This window comes from Pteropus alecto, unplaced genomic scaffold (assembly GCF_000325575.1).
Source record: "Pteropus alecto unplaced genomic scaffold, ASM32557v1 scaffold338, whole genome shotgun sequence".
Lineage (NCBI taxonomy): Eukaryota > Metazoa > Chordata > Mammalia > Chiroptera > Pteropodidae > Pteropus > Pteropus alecto.
In genome coordinates this window covers 2,031,308-2,053,677 of record NW_006441995.1, presented here as the reverse complement: position 1 = coordinate 2,053,677, position 22,370 = coordinate 2,031,308, and the positions used below count along the sequence as shown (strand labels likewise).

At 37.6% G+C, this 22,370-nt stretch overlaps 2 protein-coding genes across 8 annotated transcripts in view; one reads left to right on the top strand and one right to left on the bottom strand.

The window, feature by feature from the left end:
• Positions 1–7,641, top strand: part of RICTOR (RPTOR independent companion of MTOR complex 2) — a 100,499-nt gene extending 92,858 nt beyond the window's left edge. For all 5 annotated transcript variants that reach the window (XM_015595322.2, XM_006919501.2, XM_006919503.3 and 2 more), the window contains 4 exons: positions 1,120–1,275; positions 1,615–1,738; positions 2,960–3,098; positions 3,204–7,641. In XM_015595322.2, the coding sequence (XP_015450808.1) occupies positions 1,120–1,275; positions 1,615–1,738; positions 2,960–3,098; positions 3,204–3,278 (494 nt within the window). In that variant the 3' untranslated portion in view covers positions 3,279–7,641. The remainder of the gene's footprint in view (positions 1–1,119; positions 1,276–1,614; positions 1,739–2,959; positions 3,099–3,203) is intronic.
• A 2,206-nt stretch (positions 7,642–9,847) lies between these two features.
• Positions 9,848–22,370, bottom strand: part of OSMR (oncostatin M receptor) — a 38,302-nt gene continuing 25,779 nt past the window's right edge. For all 3 annotated transcript variants that reach the window (XM_006919500.3, XM_006919499.3, XM_025052152.1), the window contains 8 exons: positions 21,435–21,657; positions 19,953–20,132; positions 18,778–18,882; positions 16,719–16,892; positions 15,947–16,114; positions 12,948–13,029; positions 12,404–12,476; positions 9,848–12,079 (listed from right to left, as the gene is read on the bottom strand). In XM_006919500.3, coding sequence (XP_006919562.1) covers positions 11,519–12,079; positions 12,404–12,476; positions 12,948–13,029; positions 15,947–16,114; positions 16,719–16,892; positions 18,778–18,882; positions 19,953–20,132; positions 21,435–21,657 — 1,566 coding nt within the window. In that variant the 3' untranslated portion in view covers positions 9,848–11,518. The remainder of the gene's footprint in view (positions 12,080–12,403; positions 12,477–12,947; positions 13,030–15,946; positions 16,115–16,718; positions 16,893–18,777; positions 18,883–19,952; positions 20,133–21,434; positions 21,658–22,370) is intronic.

Genomic DNA, 22,370 nt, shown 5'->3' with positions numbered 1-22,370 from the left:
TATGCTAAATTTATACATCTTCTTTTCCAAGGAACCACAAAGCAATTTATGCTTAGTATTATGTAAATAGTAATCTTAGGAGGTGCCTAGAGGTGAAATGAGGTGGTGATATTTCTTTTCTGTGTGAAACAGCATAGGGAGAGGTTGTATGTGTTGACATTAGTCAAGTTTCGTGGACTTTTATAAAAATATGCCTTTTTTTTCCTTGCTATAGTGGAAAGAGTACTGGACTAGTACTGAGAGGTCTTACCTTCCAGCTGAGTGTGTCTCCTCTCTCTGAATCTCTTTTCTTTCATGAGATGAAAGCTTTAACTAATTTCCAGTATTTCTCATAGTACTAAGCCTGTATGATTTTCTGATTGCCTAGTGTTACTTCCTAAAAGAATAACCAAAGACTTCTGATTTCCATTTGTTCTAATTACTTAAAGTGCTCAGGAAATTTTTAAATAAAAAAAAAAAATTGATATCATTTTCGTAACACTAAGATGTTGAGTTCAAAATTCCATCTTAGTATGTAGTAAATTTAATTCTAGTGAATAAACTGATAAGTCAGGGAAGTATGATTCTTATATTGGTAATTATCAAATGGTGGATAAAGCAAGTCATAAAATAATATATACATATATATGTGTGTGTGTGTGTATATATATATATACACACACACACATATACACACACACACACATACATATATATGTATGTGTGTGTATATATATCATCCCACTTTTTACCCAAAGAGCAAAAAAAAATTTTTTTTAATTGCAAAAGATCTGAAATTATATATCAGACGTTTAACCATATCTTCCTATGGAGAGTGGTATTTAGTTTGGGGGTTGGAGGGAAGGGACGGATAAAGTGCCTTCATTTTTTATTCTATATACATCTTTATTTGAATTTTCAAATAATCACATTAATATATTTGTAATTTATGAAAATAAAATTTTATTATAAATGTCTTTAGAATTTAACAAATTTTTCTATCTGAGTAGTCCAAATTTACTTTCAACATCTTCATGGAAAATAATTGTTGAAAACTTGAAAGAAATTATAGTATGTAGTATAAACATAGGAATTAAGCCATTGTGATACTTTAATTGAAATAATTAATTTTGCCTTCAGACCTTCAAGACATTCCATATTCTGATTGGTGTGAACAGACTATCCATAATCCCTTAGAAGTGGTTCCCTCTAAGTTTTCAGGGATTTCTGGATGCAGTGATGGCGTGTCTCAAGAAGGCTCAGCCAGCAGCACCAAAAGCACAGAATTGCTACTAGGTAAGTTTTCAGATTCAAATCCAAGCATTGCTAATAAAACTAAGTTTTTGTTTTTGTTGTTATTGTTCATAAATAATGTTAATTAAAGTTGTCTCAAAACTCTGACAAATCAGTTTTAGTGAGGCATATTCAGCCAACTGTTGCACCTATATCAGACTCTGATATGTACCCTCTTAGTTATCTGCTTTCGTTAGAAAGAATTTTGTTCCCAAAATGATCAGCAAATCATGTGCAATTTATCTCAGACTCAGATTTTTAGGTAAAGTTTAACAATAAATTCCATGAGGTATAATCATTTTCTATTGTGATATAGATAAAATATTTTAATCTTCTTTTCAGGTGTTAAAACAATTCCAGATGATACACCAATGTGCCGTATACTCCTTCGCAAAGAAGTTCTAAGATTAGTCATTAATTTGAGTAGTTCAGTTTCAACTAAATGTCATGAAACTGGGCTTTTAACGTAAGTTAATACTAAGCATGAATATTCTTTGTTTTTTCTGCTTTTTATGGTGAAAATGGTACTTGTAATACTCAAAAGTTAGACTAATTAGTTTATATTAGCATGGCATATCTGTGTGAGGCTAGGTTTTCTTCAAGAACTTGAACCAAAGTAATATATGGTAACAGGTTAAATGCATAAGCAAGTATGTAAATCCAGCTATCTTCTATTAAGCCAGACTTTAAAGAGATCTGTGAAAATGTAAAACAATACCACTCTTCCTTCTTTTTCAGTTTTGGAAAATATAGTTATTTTTCATTAAAATATATGTATTTATGTTAACATGTAATGGGTTTATCTTTTGAATGAATTGATATTTTGAGATTTTTCTCTATTTTAATTTCTAATATGGTAATTATCAATGGCTATAATCCACAAAAATATTGGGGTCAATAATTTATAAGAAAGGAATCTTAAGACCAAAAAGTCTGAGAAAAGCTTGCCTACATAAAACAAATGATATTTTCTTGTTTTTATTTTTCCCTGTTTTTTCTTTATCTTAGTAAAAGTCTCAGAATTTTTATTGTTTTTCTAAATCACAGCAACAGAAAAGAAAATTCAGGCCGAATATTTTAGCATTTCTGGTTTGTAATATTTAAAGCATTGGTCCTCACAAGAAATGCACCTCAGGGTTTTTTGCAGGGCTTAAAAACAAACAAGCAAGCAAACAAACAGTGATGCAGATGCCAGGGCCCCACTTCAGACCTCCTGACCAGAAGCTCTAGCACTAGGGCGTCCTTAAACTGTATATTACCCCACTCACCCCACAGCTGATTCTGAGATGCTGTCCTAGGTAAAAGCCACTGTTTGAAGGTTGAAAGATAGAAAGAGGTAGCTCAGTCAAGGATATCAATAACTTTAGTCTAATTTTAAAAACATGTTTCCATTTGAAAACTTAATTTTGAAAATGTTTTAGTCATTCTAGACTGATAAATTTAGCAATTTCTCATGTTAGTGGAAAAGAACATTTCTACCTTCTCAGGAAACATTTGGATTTTGATTATTTTAAAAAATAACAAAATGTGTGAGGTAGGAATATTTAATATTTTATATTCTTACCACAAATATGCCATTTAATCAATATCTGGAGAAAAAAATATTTAAAAAGTGATACTTTGGAGGAAAAGTAGTCAAGTCATTATTACAGTTTTTATCACACCATGGTCTTGTCTTTCATTTTAGAATTAAAGAGAAGTATCCTCAAACATTTGACGACATATGCCTTTACTCTGAGGTTTCCCATTTGCTGTCACACTGCACATTTAGACTTCCATGTCGGAGGTTCATACAAGAGTTATTTCAAGATGTACAGTTTTTACAAGTAAGTAGGATTTGTACTTCTGACATTTATCTTTCAAGAATACTGTGTTTGAATTAAATTGAAAGAGAGATTATATCTGTTTAAAATATACCACTTCTTTCCTAGATGCATGAAGAAGCAGAGGCTGTGTTGGCAACACCACCAAAGCAGCCTATAGTTGATACATCAGCTGAATCCTGACCTCATATTTATGATGTATATAGAGGGATACTATATATATTCATATTTATGGAGTTCATAAATGCCTCAGAAAATGCTGACTGACTGGGCAGCAATGACAGGATTATCCTGTACACTGTTCCAGCAATGATTGGTACATGACCAGTTGAAACTGCAGACTTCCCTAACCAAAACAACTTCCTTTGTCCCCCACTGAGCCCTTTTGAGGATTCATTGTTCATTACCACAGTTTTAAGAGTTTTAGTTACTAGCGTGTGCAAGAGCCAAGCACTGAATACCTACATAGGTTTTCTATTTTTTCATTTTAAGTGTGTAGTAACAGTGAACAATAACAGGATATGCAGAAGCACCCTACACACAGTTATTTCTGAATTCTTTTTTTAGGGTAAATAAAAAGATGCCTTGTTTGCTAACTAATTCATGGAAACCAGGAATCAGTGTCTCTGAGGCTGCATCCTGTTACTACAATGGGGTGTGCTATAACTGCTGGTAGGAGAGGGGGAACTTTGGCCCTTCCATATTTTCCTTAATGTTTGTAACACTACTTCAAGAGGTTTGTAACCTCAAAGCAGAAGAAGAGCCTCAGCAATCCAGGATTTATAAGTTATTTTGTTACTAGACTTGCTTAAAGTTTTTTATTTGTTTTCCTTCTCTCAGTTTTGTTGCAATGTGTTATTATGGGCTATTTGAACCTGTTAAGGTTTTTCACTACAGTTCCTGATTAAAATCAGAAAATCATTTTATAATTCAGATATTTCCCATTTATAGAATGCATATATTTTTAGTGGACTTCTGTTTTCATCAACTTCCCATATCACCATTTTAAACAGGAACTTGAACAAGCACTATTAATTTAGACCTAAAGCAAAAGAAAGCATTAAATAATACTTTGCATCTCTAGAGGAAAAGATGTTTGCCTATGATTTACTACACATTCCATGGGAAAAGAAGAGCCATAATTCCTTTTAATGGCACTGTTATGATGATTAAAAATTGTAGTGAAAAGCCTTAAGTACCAAATTTTAAAGCAGCAGTAATTTAATTTTTATATCAGTGTTCATGTTTTGCACAAACTAAATGCAGTGATAGGTGAGTTTATGAGTACAGTTATTGCCTTTATCACACTTGTGAAGTTGTTAAGTTGATGAGGGCAAAGTTTTGTTTAGTCGTATGTTTAATTTGTGTATGTCTAAAGATATTTGGAAATCTTTACAGGAATTAAACATATATGCAAATTTGTATATAAAAATAGCATGGCCATCATCATTAGAATGCTTGTAAATGAAAGGATTATCTTTTTTGAGGTCTATATATAAATAGAAAAAAAAATCCAGCTGGACTGATTAGGACCCTTTTTTAATTCCATTTGTGTATACCATTTTTACAGTTATACATCAGCTTTGACACAGTCATAGTACATTGATTAATATTTTCCTGTATTACAAATCCTTTTTATAATGGGCTTGTTCTCTGAGATCTCTGTAAAGAACCCTGTGAACTAGAAAATGTAACTCACAGAGATTTTTTTTTTTTTTTAACTTACTGGCACTGAAAGTTCCAGCTGGGATGAAGCATTTCATCTCACTTCACAACACCTCTGACTGCACTTCAGTGAATTGTTCTTATGTGCACTGTGTAGCAACTTACGTTATAACAAAGCAGATAAGGGCTGTAAGCTGCTGCTTATGTTAAAAAGTGGTTCTTCAGATTTTCTCTCATAAAATTCAGTTGAAGATAAAACAAACACTTCTTTTTACACTTTAACTTATCACTGAACCCAAGTGTTTATTTAAATGTCAACAGTACTTTTAAGAACGTTACCTGTCACCTTGGTCTTTGGTCTTGGATGATTAAACTGCCTTCCAGAGAACCAAATGTCAGAGATACTAGACCAAATAGTGGTTAAAAACTCCAAAGGAGGTAATATAGTAATCTTATTCACAATGGGATTAACATATTTTAGACATTCATTTTAAACACTACCTCAGTTAATATAAAGTATAAAATCTGTGGTTTAATCCCTCAGAAGTTAACAGTAATTCTTTTTGGTCACACACACGCAACTATCCCCATCCCTGGACCCCACCTCACTCATCCATCCTAAAATGAAGTCTTCGTTACTGTTAGCCTGAACAGTTTTTTTGACTGTTACTTTGAAAGACTTGTGTGTATACATCATGATATTTGCCTATAGCACTTAGTTTGGGGAGACACTCAGAGCTTTGTGGTTATCAGTACTTTAAGAAAAAAATGTACTTAAATGTATAGTGCTATTTGGTTTATCCATGTTTCACTGACAGGTCTAATATGTTTTCTTTGAGTACTCGTTTATATAAAAGTAGACTTTAATGATGAAAAACGCTCACATGGAGTGCCAAGTGATTAACTTAGGTGTTTAAAAATAATAAATTATAGCAGAAGAGATTAGGAATGGTGTCAGTGGTAATAGAAATCATTGAGAAAAGTGTCTATAAATAATATTATCTGACTATAAAACACCAAAATAATGTCAATACTGTAGTTTTTTGAGATTTTAGAATTAATCTTAGTCCATATAAATTTATACTATTGCTAATTATTGATAATTTGGAGGAATTTGGGCAGTTGTGCTGGTTATAAACTGTGAATTTCTAATTGTAAAGTGAATCGTTATTTCTAATTGAAAAATTTTTTTCAAGAACAGATTTCAGCTTCACATACTAAGTAAATACTGATAAATAAGGAAATTAGAAATTAGTGTTTGTAATTAAATATGGTCTAAAATTTCTTATAGTTTTATTTCCTGTTTATGCTTAGGTAGATTGGAGAGGGGAAAGTCTCTTCTCCCTAATTAAATTTTTTTCTAATAAAGATTGGTAGCATAAGGACATTCTGTAAGACAATGACATTAAAAGAGGCTCTTTGGAGGTAGATATATAAATTATTACACTTGTTACTCTAACATCATGTGTAAAAGTCCTTTTGAAATGGTGGATAGTTTTCAGCTCTTTTATCCAGAGCTTGAAATAATTAAAGCTGAGTTTTTCAGGGCATATTACAATGGCAAAGTATTCAACAGTGAGGTGTCAATGCTTATTTAGATTTGTCTACTGATATTTATATAACTTTTTTTCATTCCATTCAGAGGATGCCTTTTATCCCCACATTAAAGCACAGATCATTAAGCAATAAAAACCAGTCAAATTATCATCCAAATTATTACTGCAATTATTTTTGCATGGTAAGAGTGAGGTGCTAATTTTGTGTGAGATGAGCTTTGTAAACTACCTTGGGAAAGATCCTTTGGAAGTAAAGTTTTTCCCCTTTGTCCTACACTTCTAGTTTTGTCTCATTCACAATCCATTCAAACATGGGAAAAAAAATAGAATTAATTGCCAGAGTTTTGTGAGAACTGATATTGGAATAAAAGAACATTGCAGATTTTCTAAAATGTAGGTTGGGAAAGGTCTCTTGTCTCCCATTCAAGAAATAAATTATTACCAGTTTACTTTCAAGAGTAATACTACAATAAGAGTTTTATTATAAAAGCATACCAGTAAAATTAATAGCAGTGCTTATCAAACGATATTGAAATCTAAGAATCTTTGTAAGAGTATTCTTTTTTTCTTTCAGTTCCAGGTGCCCAGGGTATTTTTCATTCATAGTAGGTTTATGAGACTCCCACAGAAAGTGGATTATCTACCCTTTGGAATATTTTTGTAAAGTAGGTGGATAGCTCTGCCACAGCATGCATAAATTGCACATTTTGTTTGACTTTCTTTATAAAATATTTAATTTGAAAAATATAATTTATGCCAAAATAAAGTATACCTTGTAATTTTGCCACTAAAAAGGTTGATTTAGCACAAAATGCAAAGTTTTGGGGCAGAAAGGGAGGGAGATAAAAATTTTCATAGATAATAGTTGAAAAATGTTCTATTACTGGCCTGTCAGAAACCCTAAAGCTGCATTGTAAAACAAATGGTGTAAATTAGTTTTGAAAAGTGGTAAGGGATTGTGAAAAGAATCTCAGATTAATGCTCCCTGACCACATGATTTTCTTCTTTTTTATTTAGTAATACGCTGCTACATATTTGGAGGTTCTGGTGTTTGTAGGTCACTGAACAGACATTGAAATATGATTTATATTGTATAACTGTAACATAGAAAGATAAAGTATTTATATATTTTCCGTAAGAATATTTCATTGAGTTGTGTATAATTTAAATAAGGTTTGTCCCCAAATGGTTTTGCTCACCTTGATTTTTTGTTGTTTTGTTTTTGTATAATGTGTACATTTTATGTCAAGGGCATTAAAAGCCTCCTGAATCATAATCTTATCAAAGGGATACATTCTTAATAAAATGTACTTAAAATTTTTAAACTTGTATTGTTTATTTGAAGTTTTAGAACAGTCAGTGTTGATTTGAATAATATACTACTGAGGCTGATATATGTGATATCCAGTAAAAGTGACTTTTAGTTACCACAGATATGAATCGAGTTCAGTAACATGCTAGTAGCTTGTTCCAAATGTGTTAAAATAACCATTCACACATTCTTAAACATTCTTCATAATCTAATCAAACACATAGCCTTTACAGTTTTTTTTTTTCTACATCAAATCATAATCAGGGATTTGAAAAAACGAGTCGATCTTTAGAACAATTCTGAATTTTTTGAGGAATTAATATAAATGATGAGGGTGACCTACGGCCACCTAGTGGCAAAAGAAAATACCACAAAGGAAATTACCAAGCCTCGAAAATAAAATTCAGTGTCGAAGCTAGGTAGGGTCTGTTATAGTTTATTAAATGTGGTAAAATGTATGTCTTGCTTTTAGAAATAGATTTGTTTTGGATATTTTGGTCTTTAAGCACATTTCTGTATATCATTTTCCCATTGCTTTCCATTTATAAATGTATATTTTTCAACAAAAACAGTAGGCCCCCAAGTAAACTAAAAAGTGCAGTTAATCATCAGCTGATCTTTGAAATATGTGATAATATAGGTGAACTTCAGAAAGCTTGTTCTATTTTTAAGAACTCTTCAGTGAATAAAAATACTCAAAAATAAAGTACTTAGTCCATTCGGGCTGCTATAAAAAATACCACAGACTGGGTAGCTTTTAAGCATTAGACATTTCTCATGGTTCTGTGGGCTGGAAGTCTGAGATCAGAGTACCAGCATGATCAAGTGAGGGCCGTCTTCCGAGTCCCAGACTTCTTGTGTCCGCACATGGAGGAAGGGACTAGGGAGTGTCCTGGGGTCTCATAAGGGAATTAATCTGATTAAGGGCTCCAGCTTCATGACCTCCCAAAGGCCCCACCTTCAAATACCATCATTTTTGTGGAGCAGGATTTTCACACAAATTTGGGAGTAATCATTCAGACCAGAGCAACTACTTTTTTATTGATTTTTAAAAAAAGACAAGGTGCACTAAAATTTTGTTTCTTTAAGGCTTATCATAGAATACTGAGACACTATATTTGCTTAGTCCTTTAAGTTGAATATACTTATTGTGTTATATGTATCATTTTAACTGCTAATTCTGAAGGATTTTTATCTTCTATTGTATCTTCAAGGGTTTTTAAAGTTCTTCTTTATGCAAAATATTTAATGTTTTGTAAATTCTTTGAGATGAAAGCCAGCTTATCTTTCCATAGAGCTCTTAGAACAAATATTAGATGTTGCCTAACTCAACTCTATCTTCTTAACAAATACACATTCTAGTGGAGTATTCGTTTCACCAGAATTAGTATGAGTTGGATGTTAGCATGTCAGCAAGCACTTTCAACAGGTCCATGGCTCTGTTGTGTGACTAGCCTGTTCCCAGTCTGAACCATCATGGTCCCCAGCTGAGGACCAGTCTCCAGGCTGATGTGGTTTTTATTGGGACTGCCCACCATCAAAATATCCTGATATTTCTAAGGAATTATTGCTAATTTAGTTTTAGGTATAATTTTTTAGTATTATGGCTATGTTAGAAAAAGCCTAGAGAAACAGATGTTTACAGGTGAAATCATATGATTTGCTTCAAAATAATATCAGGAGGGAGAGTAGATAAGGGTATGGATGAGCTAAAACAGCTGTTGGGGCTGATGATAGTACATAAGAGATTATTAAACTATTCTGTTCTTGCATATATTTGAAACTCTCCATGAATTTTTTCAATCATAATTCTACTGACACATAAATTACATATTTGTTTCTGAATAACTTTTTAAAGCAATGCTTTTAAAATGATAAATAGTATTGAGAATTGTTTTTAAATATAATTTATTTGGTTGTTATATAAACATGGGAATGTTTATAGCCAAAACTATAGAGTGATGCTGTAAGCACAAAGTTATGCCCAGCACTTCCTACTGATATTTTGTTATATTTCAGAAAGATGTCTTCATCTGATTTAGGCCAGTGATTTTCAAAGTTGAGTATACGTCTGAATGCTTGGTGAAATATAGATTCCAGACCTCCTACCGTAGAGATTCTGATTAGGTTCAGAGGCACATTATTAGTAAGCTCATGAGGTGATTTATCAGCTGTACTAATTGTTAGATTTTCATGTCATTGACGTAGAGCAAACACAATACAATGGTGAAATACTTTAATTAAGGCTTGTTGCAACAAAAATGATTTCAAGGTTTTGTGGATTATTTTTCAAAGAAAATCTATATAAAAGATATTATTTACAAATCAGTCATCACTGTCAGTGACATTCTGTGTACTTTAATAATTGCATCATGCCAAAGGAACACAAAGTAAATGGTGACAATACTGGCCCCAAAGTCTTCTCAAAACTATTATACTAATCAAGATACTTGTTTGTACTATGTTAGGAGTTCATAACCAGTTTTCCTAGCAAAAGGCTTACATACACATAAGGAAAAAACTGAAAAGTCTGAACAGAAGTCCTGGTTTGTGTAGGTATGTTTAGGCCAGCTGACAGCCACCCAACTTTGTGATGTGGGTCCTTTCTTTATTCTCTTCATAGTGTTGAATGGCACAGTACAGGCCCTTTGGTACCAGAGGTACAGGCAGTGTCGTTTCCATCACAGCAAACAAAAAGAAACCCTTGTTTGTGCTTGTTAGAAATGTGATCAATAAACATTAAGGGCTGAGGGGCAGAAGGAAGAGAAAGGAACACGTATTGAACACCTATTATGTACTAGGTGCTTTGCATATATTGGTTCAAGGAGACAAAGCTGCTGCTGAGCCAAAACAATTTCTTCACTCTAGATAGCTTTTTACAGTTATGTCTAGTCAATATCCAACAATATGGTTTAATTTCATTTATTAGGTTAGCATAAGAGGGATATAAATGAGTAAGGGTATATTGTCATGACCCAGACAACTTATCACAGAGTCCAAAGGATGCCAAATGAAAACAGGTCACTTATAGTTATTGAAAAAAAAAAAAAAAAGGAACCATAAAATGTGAATGGAATTACTCAATGACATACTTTCCTTTTTTCTATTTGAGGTAGTCATCAAAAAATTCTGGTAGAAGACTAGTGTCTACTATGATATTATCTTGACACTAAACCAGGAGTTCCTTGCCAATCCCAAGCTTTAACTGTGGTAAGCTAGATAGAAGGACAGTTGTGGGGATCTTACTGATTCATTCACGTCTTAACCTATTAGACAAGGTCTGTGCCCCCAGAAGAGTTAACTTTGCTGTGTCAATGAACTGCAGATTCTTACTGCAAGGCAAATCTAAAATCTGTTTTGGTCTGAACCATCTGTGACTTTTTTTTTTAAATATATTCAGAATAAATTAACATTAATAATCCATGCTCTAGTAACGAATAGTTTGTGGCCTTTATTAAAGCCTTATATCTAGGTTCCTTCACCCTTAAGCTATTAAATGTAGGAGTAAAACAATAGAAATACTTTCTCACTAACGGCTGAACTTATAGGATTGTAGCCACCCTGTCCAGTACTGAGTGGATGAGATCTATCCCTATGTCAAGTGTCAGGGCAGGTGTTATTTAAAGGTGAGCCTAGAACACAGCAGCAAGGGAAGCCTGTTACCATGGTCCTGCCATTTCTACAGCAAGCCTGTTCCAAGGAAGGATGTTAATTCACTCTCATAGCCTCTGAACTTTGAAACCTAGCAAGATAGTTGGTCTTGTATAAATCAGACCTGCCAGTGGTGATAGCTCACTAGGATTAAGCACCAAGGTATCTGGTGACAGAATAGTGCCAGTTATGCTTCTCTAGGTGTCTGTGTAGCATAAATGTATGAAACGGGTATATGATTAGCGGCAGTGTTCACCGTGATCTAAAAGGGCAATGGAGGAGAGGCTGCTATTTTCACTCGGAGAAGGTGAAGTGAGACCCAGTGGCACAGCCATTTGCATTTTATACTCAGACATTGGTGGATTTGTTGGAAAGCTGTCCTTGTCTCCAGACAAGGGCGAAGCCAGCTGGGACACATAATTCAAACTACTTTCTCCGGCTGAGATTTCTCCCAGGGAATTCACATAGTTTTTGTCTAGTGTCTTTAGTAAATTTTCAGGTGAAGTCAGTAGTCCCAGCTGACTTGGTGGAGCTTCTGGGGGTATTGAGACATGGCCACAAGAACCAGAGTCAGAAGCTGCTTGATTATAGGTAAAGTTCTCAAAACAGATGCAGGGGCCAGGGCTGGAGTAGTTCTCTGTTGGGAGGAGGTAAAGGTAGACAGGCTTAGTACATTCAGTTTCTGTGAGTGACTTCCTTGCACCTGAGAACTGTATCTTCCTTCCTTCTGGCTTGTTTACAACTTCAATAGCATCTGGAATGCAGTCATTGACATTCATTATTGTCAGATGAGGATTCTCCTAAAAGAGAAAAAAAATACGTAAATATAATTGTGTGTGTGTATCAGTATGTAAAGTGTGGAAAATGCACCTGGAGCTTCAATTTTTCTCATGTTTCATCGTGGTCCTGTTAACTTGAAGTGGTGTTAAAAAAAAAAAAAAAAGGATTTCCCCTGATGGACGAAATCAAACTTCCATTCACTCATTTCATGGCTTTGGGAGCAGAGTCGGTTTTGCTCTGTTCTATCTTCCTGAAGAGATCTAGGGAAGTACGATTATTACAGCCCTGACGCTGGATTAGAATTTAGTAGATATATAGTATCCATGCAGTTTCCCAACATTTACCTTGGATTTTATTAATGACAGGACACTGCTCTTGTAAGGGTCTGGAATGTCAGGGTAACACTTCTCCTTCATCCTAGGAAAAAAAGTGAAAATTAAACTGAATTTTGCAATATGGTGAAGAGTTAAGAGTCGAGAACTCTGGAGGCAGATTCCTGGGTTCTGATCCTTGCTCTGTCGCTCACTATGTGACACTGGGCAAGGTACTTAACCCTCCTCTGCTTTAATGTCCTCATTGGTTCAATGGAGATAATTACTGTAGTCACCGCAGTGTTGTGAGCATTGAATGAGTTGTTATGTGTAAAGCACTTAGAACATAGTCAAACACACAGTAAGTGAAACACGAACATCAGCTATTGTTATTGAACAAGTTTTATAATCTTTTGAAATGGTTATTGTTTCTCTATTGACCAGAAAAGCAAAATTGTTTTAATATTTCCTTTTCAGCATTTTCCCCATATTATTCAGTGTAATTTCTATTTTATTAAAACTCATTTCTATATTTTCCTCTGACTCTCTTCTTGGATAATCTTCCCCACATACTTACCACTGAGTCTTCAAGTAGCACAGGATCATGATGAGCAAAAGGCAGAAAATCATGGGGAGTATGATACGTATCAGTACATGAGCTGCAGAAGGAAAAAGGGATATTTTGAATGGGTACATTGCCCTCCTCAAAGGCATAAAAATAAGTTTAAAGACAAAAGTTAATTTTACATGCATTTTTATTCCTCAAAAGTCTATTTTTGTGAAATTCAATAAGAGTTTTCCCTGATGGGGGGTGACGACAACCAACCAGCTAACACAGGGAACCATCTGTCTTCAACACTTGTGACTCGAACTTCTGAGAGATTGCATCGCTACTCCCAATTCTTCACTCCCTCTGTGTATTAGACTTACACTCTGCACTCTTGCCAAAGTGTCATGGTAGGTGGAGTGTGCCTCTGCCTCTTGACTTAGAACTTAGTCACGTGACTTAGTTTGGCCAATAGGATTAGTAATTATAATGTTAGTAGCTGCCTTCAGTGTATGTGCAGTTTGGCTTGCCCTCCCGTGCTCCCGTGATCCACTATGGGAAGAGTTTGTCCCTTGTTGCCACTGCCTCTTCGGCCTGAGCCCCAGAGTGAAGCTATATGAAATGAACCCAAACTTGGCCAAAGTCTGGAGTCCAGCCTAGCTCAGCCTTGATCAGCCAAGCCATGAGCATAAAAAGAAATATCTATTTTTGTATGCCACTGACATTTTGAGGTATTTTGCTGTATATCAAAAATTGACTAAGGCACCCTCTAGTTAGTCTCTAATGAATGTCTTAACCTGAAAGAATTATTCTATTTTTATTTCTCAGATCTGTCAACCAGTGCTTCATCTTCTTAAATGCCTATATTCCTGTTAGTGCTTGCAAGCTCACCAATTAAATAACTCAGCTGGGTTGGTAAACGCTGTCTTTTATAAACTCAAATTGTACATGTACATGTACATGTATTGTGTTCAATCCATGTGCCTCCATGCCTTCTCCACTCCCCAGCCCCAACACTCACTGTCCTCTGTAAGGGATGGGGTTTGATTTGGGAATGGCGGCTAATTCTGGAGATTTGTAAGCTAGGGCAGGTAGATGCCCAGCCCAGTGCTATGAGGCAGAACAAGACTCTGGAGAAAAGGACACAGTAAGATGAGAGGATGGCAAAGTAAGCCCCTGAATAGTTGGCCTCAAATGAACCCTGACACCTAGGAAGGGGTAAAAACTCCTGACACCACTGATAAACACCATGCCCTAAAGGGCAGTAATTCTGACTATTACAATTGGTTTTAAAATTTGGTTAAATTATGGATTTTTATAATATACTTGAGGACAAGCCTGGAGAGCTACCCACAGTAGTTTCCAAAGTTCAGACTGGTTTACTAACCTTCTTATTGAAGTGTAATATAGTCACACCGAAAGGTGCTCAAAAGTGTACAGCTGGATGAATTTTCACAAACCAAACATACCCATTATAACCAGTACCCCGATCAAGAAAAAGAACACTAACGGCTCCCCAGAAAACCCCTGGTGTCCCCGTGTAGTCATTTTCCCCTCCCAAGGTAACCACTATCTTGTCTTTTAACAACATAAATGGCATTTGCCTCTTTCTGTACTCCATAAATGGAATCATACAGCAAGAGTCAGGTCTGGCTTCTGTCGCTCGGCATTGCATTTACGATTCGTCCATACTATTTTTGTAAATGTAGAATGTCATTCTCACTACTGTAATTGTGCAGCAATTTATTTTCCTTTTTAAGAATAATCAATATAATCAATAGAGTTACAGCCAAGGCTAAGGAGGTTTAGCACAAATGAAATCAGAAAATATATTTGAGATAAAGATAATTATGTGTGTTACATATGTACACACACACACACACACACACACACACACACACACCCCACCACCACCACCCCCCCCCCAGCCGAGTAAATACCAAGAGTGCTCGAATAATGTGAATCATTGGCTAAAATCTTAATCTGACTCTGAAAGTTCTGGCCTTTGGCTTAAAGACCTGGGGCCATGTTTCAGTCTAGTGGTGAACAGCAGTGAGTGCCCCCAGCTGCCACTGTCGTCACGTGTGTCCTCATCACTGGTCAGGATACTCAGGGTCAGCAGTTCTGCCTGATGAGCCCATCCCATCCCTGCTCCCCACCTTCAGCAATGGGACCCACACCACAGACGGTAACTCCAGGCAGATGTTTCAGCCTGTTCGTTTTTCATGGAGCAGTATCTTCAAAGGTCCCTTCTAGTGTGGGCTGCCTGTGCTACCCTATTTGACACCTACTTTTCTCCTTCTTCCCCCATCAGTATCTATTTCCTCCCCCACCTTCCTGTTTGTTGCAGGTCAGGGTTTACCAGGAGACTCTTTTCTATCACTAACTAGTTCTCGCCATTCTTCTCCCATCCTCTTCTTTCTTCATCTTTCAGGCCAAATGCATTTTTGAAAATGTGAATCTCTTTATCTTACCCCTTCCCCACCAAATCTGCAAACACTGGGTTTGTGAAGAAACCCTTCTTGCCCCATCACACCCGTCTCTAATCGCCCCTGGAGAGGCAGTCCGGAAGCAATTAGTCTGGCTGAGGGAAACCAGCCAGAAGGCTGGCTGCAGAGAGTGATGCTGCTCTGTAATGAGGAAAACACCACCGCCCTTGCCTAGACAGAATTCAGATGGCTCTTCCCAAGCCAACACTAAAATATGCCATCTGTGATTTTCGAACTATTCTGGGACTAAGTTCCAGACAAGTGCCTCAGGGCCAACTGAGAGAGGCAGGAGGAAGGTTCCAGATTATAGATCAGTTAGGTTATCCCCACTCATCCATTTTATGTAGTAGGATTCTGTGCGATGTTTTGTGTGTGTGTTTTTGTGAAACAAGCCTATGTAGAGAAAGAGAGATAGAGACAGAAAGACAGGGAAGAAAGGTCTAAAAATTCTTATCTAAACAAAGCCCACGGCAAAGTGCCTGTGATTTATCAGTTTCCGAGGACCTCCTAAGGGAAGAGTTTTGATGCAAAAAAACTCACAGTATTCATCCGGAGTGGTGACCTTGGTGAAAGTATCATGGGGGCCTTCGCCAACACTTGTGTATGGAGTGACTAAAAACTCGTAGAAGGATTCTGGCTGTAGGTGTTCCACAAGAAATGTCTTTTGTTCCGGGCTGTCGATTTTATGTTTGCAACATACCGAATTATCTGTGGTTTAAAAAATAAATAAATAAAAGGTTTTTTTTGGTTTGTTTCTGTTTTGTTTTTTTATAAGAAGAAAAGATTATTAAGTGTGTGAAGGGGATCTAGTGAGAGAGCTGGGCACTGTCACTCTTGTCGACTTGGCACAAGTCAACATTTTTAAAACAACCAAAAACTAAATCGTAATTTCATCACACCCGGGGACACTGGTAAAATTTTCAAGAAATGGCAAGAAAAGCAAAAACTTTACTAAGCAAAAGATGGTGAGGATCCAGGGAGAGCACACAAACCTGCAAGAGATGGTAAGAGCTTGCAAGAGACTTAAAAATACATTGTAATACCTTTAACGACTTCAAAGGCAAAAAGAAAAAGAGGTTAACGAAGTTTCCCAAGTGGCCGAAATCTTAAGGAATGCTTCCAAAAATACCAGGCCGCATCGTTTTTTAAGTAAGTTAAAATGACCCCCACCATCTTGCCCACCTACTAATCTCTTAGCACCTGTTTGATCATAAAAGCAAGAACATACCTCAGCCTGGCCACAGAGATAGCAGCCTTTTTTCATGATTTCAAATAATGAGATCTTGAAGAAGTAAACTAACAAAAATGTCACCTGAAAGGACTGCCTTTTCAAATCCTGGCTGGCACTGCTCTGCCTTGGACTTCAGGTAGACATGGTAGCCTTGTATAAAACCAGGTTGGGAGTCAATGGAATAATCCTTCCAACTCAGATTGAAGGAGTGGGAAGTCAAATTACTTATGACCACTTGAGGGTTGTCTGAAGGAGCTAGAAAAAGAAATTGGAGTAAGAAAATAGTCATGATTTAGAAATATTCTCTGAGCACGCATGCAAACTAAAAGTAGAACCACAGCCAACTCCAGAGGCTGTAGGAGCTTGTGGCAAGTTAAAGAATTATATCTTTTTCTCTAGCGGATATATTCCTTGATATAATTTGAAAGAGCTAAGAAGAAGTTAAACGATCTTCTTATTCAAGCCTTGCCTTTCACAAATGTAGAATGGATGCCCAGAAGGACTCCATAGTTTATACAAAGTCTCAGAGCAAAAATGAGAATAAAGGTTTCTTAGATTTCTTTCTGTTACTGAATTCTAAATACAATTGACCCGTGAACAACATAAGGTTTGAACTGCATGGGTTCACTTATACATGGACTTTTAAAAATAAATATACAGCTGGTCCTCCATAGCCCTAGCTTTTACAACTGCAAATTCCTAACCAAGGGTCAAAAAATACTGTTTTTGATCTGTGGTTGGTCGAATCCTCAAATATGGAGGGCTGACTATATGCATTGTTCTAAACCGTGTTATATAAGGGACTTGAGCATCTGTGGATTTTGGTATCTGTGGGGTTCCTGGAAACAATCTCCCATGGATACTGAGTGATAACTGTAGTTAAGTTCTGGGGGAGTTGAAAGTTATACCCAGATTTTCAACTGTGTGGGAGTTAGCACCCCTAACCCTTACGTCATTCAAGGGTCAGCTGTAGTGTCAGAGAGAAGGCCTGACCAGAGAATGGACTGAGGCGGGAGAGGGGTCGAGGAGGAAAGGTTATGTTCAGAGGTTAAGGGTGGGTTTGGAGAACTCTAGTTGCCAGGTTGCAGCAATGCAGTTCTCTAAGTGTCACTGGAAAAATCCGGGAGTGTTTATTCTGAGGGCTCCCCTGAGTCTATCACATACTCTTGTGAACGCCTGGTCTATGCTCACCAACACACACACCCTGCCTGTTTCGGACAGCTGCCACCGCATAGAGGACCATCAGGCCATCGGAGGGTTGATCTGATTAGTGCAAGGCCATTGAGGGTCCAGATGCCCAGCTTTCCGTGGGCATGAGGCCCTGGCTGCCAAGAAGGTGAATAAGTAACCGCATGAGTGGGCTAAAACCTCCTGCACCGCAGCGAGAGGCGTGGTAAGATTTCTGGGGGTTGATTTCACAATATGTATCAAAAGTCTTAAAAAGGAAATGAAAAACCATTTAAGAAATTCATACCTTTCGACTAAACTCTTCTACCTCCAGGACTTCATTTAAAAACTTTTTTGTGAATGTGGACAAAGCTGTGTAGTTTAAAATGATGGTGATTCAGATAAGGCATAAAGAGATTGGGGTAAAGAACCAAGAAAGAGAGATTGAGCATTTAGGACTGCAAGATACCTGAAGGTGAATTTTATAGTTTTTAGTTGAAAAACACTGTAATCATCCTAACTGTCCAACAATAGGCGATTTGACATAAGCAAATGATGAGGTATTTTGCAGTCATAAAAATGATATACGCAAATAACATTTAGTGACATAAGTCAAAAAGGCATTGCATAGAGTAAGATCCCATGTTTATTTAAAAGTGTATCTGTACAGAAAAAGGAATACCTGGATAAACATAAAATATTAACTCTGGAAGTCTGCCTTTGAGTGGTAAAATTAGCAATGATTTTGTCTTCTTTTGCATAACATTTTATAAATTGTCTTTAATGAAAATGTTTTACATTTGTAGGATTAAAAGCAATTTTTAAACCCTTATTATAAACACTTATTATTATCAGAATAAGTGGGACACTGAAAATTAGAAACGGTATTGAAATTTTCCTAAACCCAAAGCTAAGAGTGTCTGGATTACTCTGAGCAAGTCTGCCATGAACACATGAAATGCTTTAAACTTACCCAGTTCCTTGGAGTATCCTGTTTTCCTCTCTAACAAATAAGCAATCTTTTTTGTAGATATGCCATAAATTCTGAAGTTGTACCGGACCCCTGGTCTAAAGGCATCTAGAGAAGAAAAGTCAACAGAATTTCCATAACACAGAAGGACATTTTCTTTACTTCTGAAAAGGAAAACTGAATATTTGTCCCTTTAATAATTTCCTTCTTGAGGTTTATGCCCTTCATCTCCACCTTCTTCCCTTCTTCCGCTGAGCCCTGGGGTCCTCCATTGTTTCTGAGGAAGCCCGTGGGGACTGTCTCCTACATCGTCCTCACCAGGAAGAGCTCTCAAACACGCCCTTATCCCCATGCAGGAAATTGGTGCAGAATTCAACCAGACAGAGGAAACCATTTTAAATTCTCCTTTGACTCCAAATCCCCCTCCAGTGACTTGCCTTCTCTCTGCCCGTGAAAGCCACATGTCTGGAAGGATTTGCTTCTACTTCCTCACTTTCCCCTCACACCTCACCTCTGCAATCCACCTGCAGCGCTCGCCATGCTGCTGACCCTCCTCACCCAAGGACAACTGAATGCCCTCCAAGGGCCTCTCTCACTCTCTGGACCCAGATTAATTCTCACGTCTTTATCGTGATCCCAGCAGATGGCGCCACCAGGCCCGCCTCCCCCCAACCCCGCCCCTGCTCAAGCCACAAACCTAGGCTCCTTTGATTTTGCTAAAAGAGCAGTCTTGAAATAACAAATCCAATGTGCAAGGTTAAGAGATCAAGTTCTACACGTTCCATTGAAATTGAAGGAGTTGATGACCTACTCTCATCGATGCTATGTCCTAAACGCCTCCCAAATCCATAGACTTCTTTGCTTTTGTAAAAGCTCTCTGGACAACCGTTAGAATGTCCTCTGTCATTCATTTGAGACCACTAATTAAGAGGAACAAATTCATGAAAATAGCAAAACCCTATCCCAGCCTGAGGTCCAGATTTTCTCTGTCAAAGTAGATTTAAAGTCGAATCTCAGGCCATATCATTGCAAAATTTGAAATCCTAGCGCCCATGCTTGATTTCTAATTTCAAATTTTATGAATTTATTACAAAGTATCTTCGAGATGGTCCAGACATCTTTGTTGAACTTGCTGCAAGGTGGATGGAGCAAGAGTTAATATGGAAGGTTCTTCTTACCTGAGCTAATGATGGTGCTTGTGGTCTTGGGACCCAGGTTTTCCCACTGGAGGTCACAGGCCTGGTCCCGGGGATGGTCACACCAGTCCACGACGTAGCCTATGGCTTCTCCAGACTGGGGTTTCCAAGACATAAAGAACCCATCCTCTGTGCCTTGAACTCTTCCTTCTTTAACCTCTTCTGTACATTACAAATAGGGCAATGTTCCAGATTTAATTAATTGAACATTTTGTAAAAGTATTTAAAGAATAAACTTGAACATGCAGTGTATCCAACCAGACTCCGACCACTTCAGTCACTGCAGGGGCTTGGGGTGGCGGGTGGGATGTTTTCATAGGTGTTTTCCTGCCTCTCGCTTCCCACTAAATATTCACACCCACCCTGCAGATGCCCCTGTCCCGACCCCGACACCCAACCTAGGTGCCGCAGCACCTAGAACATGGGTCAGCAAACTACTGCCCGCAGGACAGCTCCGGACTCGGAGGCTTCTTTTTATAGGACCCTTGAGCTAAGAATGGTTTTAAGATTTTTAAAAACTTATAAAAAACCCAAACAAACAAAGAATTTGACTATGTAGTGGTGACTGTATGACCTGCAAAGCCGCAAATACTATCAGCCCCTTTACCAAAAAGTTGCTGACCCTTGACCTAAAACCATGTCTGGTACTTGATTTGCTTTCAAAAAATGACTATGTAATGAACAGATAACTCAGCTCACATCATGCTGGCTGCTCCCGAACTAACTACTGTTTCTGAGATGTTATAACGCCATAAGCAAGGTCTGAAAAATGTAACAGCAGCAACTGAAAGGTGACATTATTGCAAGGTTCATGAATGACCTTGGAGTGTCAGTCGTATGATGTTCAGGTGTGCATTGTCTCATAATGTGTTCTGCAGGGGTTTAGTGTATACAGACTCTTCACAGCTCTCCCAGCGAGGAAGTTAATATCACTACTGATTTTATGTGCCAGGTCATTTCCACCTCATCTGCTCTTCCACAGGCTAAGGGACTAGCCTAGCCAGCTGCCACCTTTTATTCTACAGCTTTGGCAAAGTCCCTCTTGAGATGATCTCTGGAAATGTTCCTGGGCCCTTCACAGGGGGCAATGAGTGACAAAATTTTTTACAATATAGTAAATGCAACTCTTACTTCATTTGCCACATTCATACATACTCTATCTCTCAGTTAAGTTTGTTGGTGTTTCATTTACTTCGGTAAGTTTGAGATAATTTCCCAAGTTTGTTAAAGAGTCCCCAGGGAAGAAATGTCCTGACCGATGGCTGAAATCTCATTCTTCCCACACTGAGGGGGACTGTCCCAGGAAACCCACTGACACACTCGGACCAAAAGAAAATGACGAACACTGTTTGGAAGCCAGACATTTTGTCCCCCCAAGTTGTTGTCTTTCCAATTTAAGCATCTCTACTTAATCACATTATCAACATTTTCCTAGAGAATAAAAATAAACAAAATGTAACTCACCGCTTCCAGAGTCTCTAGAGATGACAATTACAGAAGTGGGAGAAGTGCCCATACTGTTATTAGCTGTGACGTAGATTTGGTACGAGCCTTGGTCGAGGGTTAGTTCTGTGCCATTGGCCGGAGCGGGAATGGAGAGGAGCTTTAAACTGGATGGTTTCTCTAGATTTTCTATAACTACATTATAAAATAGAATCTTCCCACCAGCATGCAATTTTGACAGTGGCTGAAAAAAATTGATAATCATTTCAAAATGGGCTTTCCTCTGAAAGGGGTTTACATAATTACTTTTTCATCTTTCCTGTCCCTCAAATGCTTTACACACACACACACACACACACACACACACACACACACACACACACACACACACACACACAGAGCTAATTAAAACAGTTAAATAGAGAAAATAACCCCTAAACCAAGCTCAGCATCAGGCCTTCTTCTCTAAATAAGATGAGTAGAGATTCGGATCATTTGGAGGTGAGCTCCTTAAAAGCATAACGTGTCTAGAGAAGAGTGGCCAAGCCAGGAATCAGGAGGAAGAAGGACTTTAGCCTGGATTAAAATAAGATGCCGTGGGTACCCAGGGGAGGAAACATGCATGAACCCCAGCAGGAGGGCCCAGCTCCTGACCTCACTCCATCCTCCAGCTGTGTCTTCTCCAGGCCCAGAGCCCATGGTCCCCCCACCCCACCTCCCAGATGATCCTCCAGGTTGCAGAAATTCCCTGCTTACACGGTCCCAAAGCCACTTCCAGGGCCTGTCCATCAGGCCTGCCCTCCTGAGGACAGACGGTGGCCCCGGTATGCGCCCGCCCCAGAGAGACCTGAGAAAGGACTGGGAGTGACTGCTTGGGCTGTGGCCAGAACCTGGACATACAGACTGGTGTATCCACAAGTGTGCCCAGGGCTCCTTGCAGGGAAAGTCAGAGTGGAG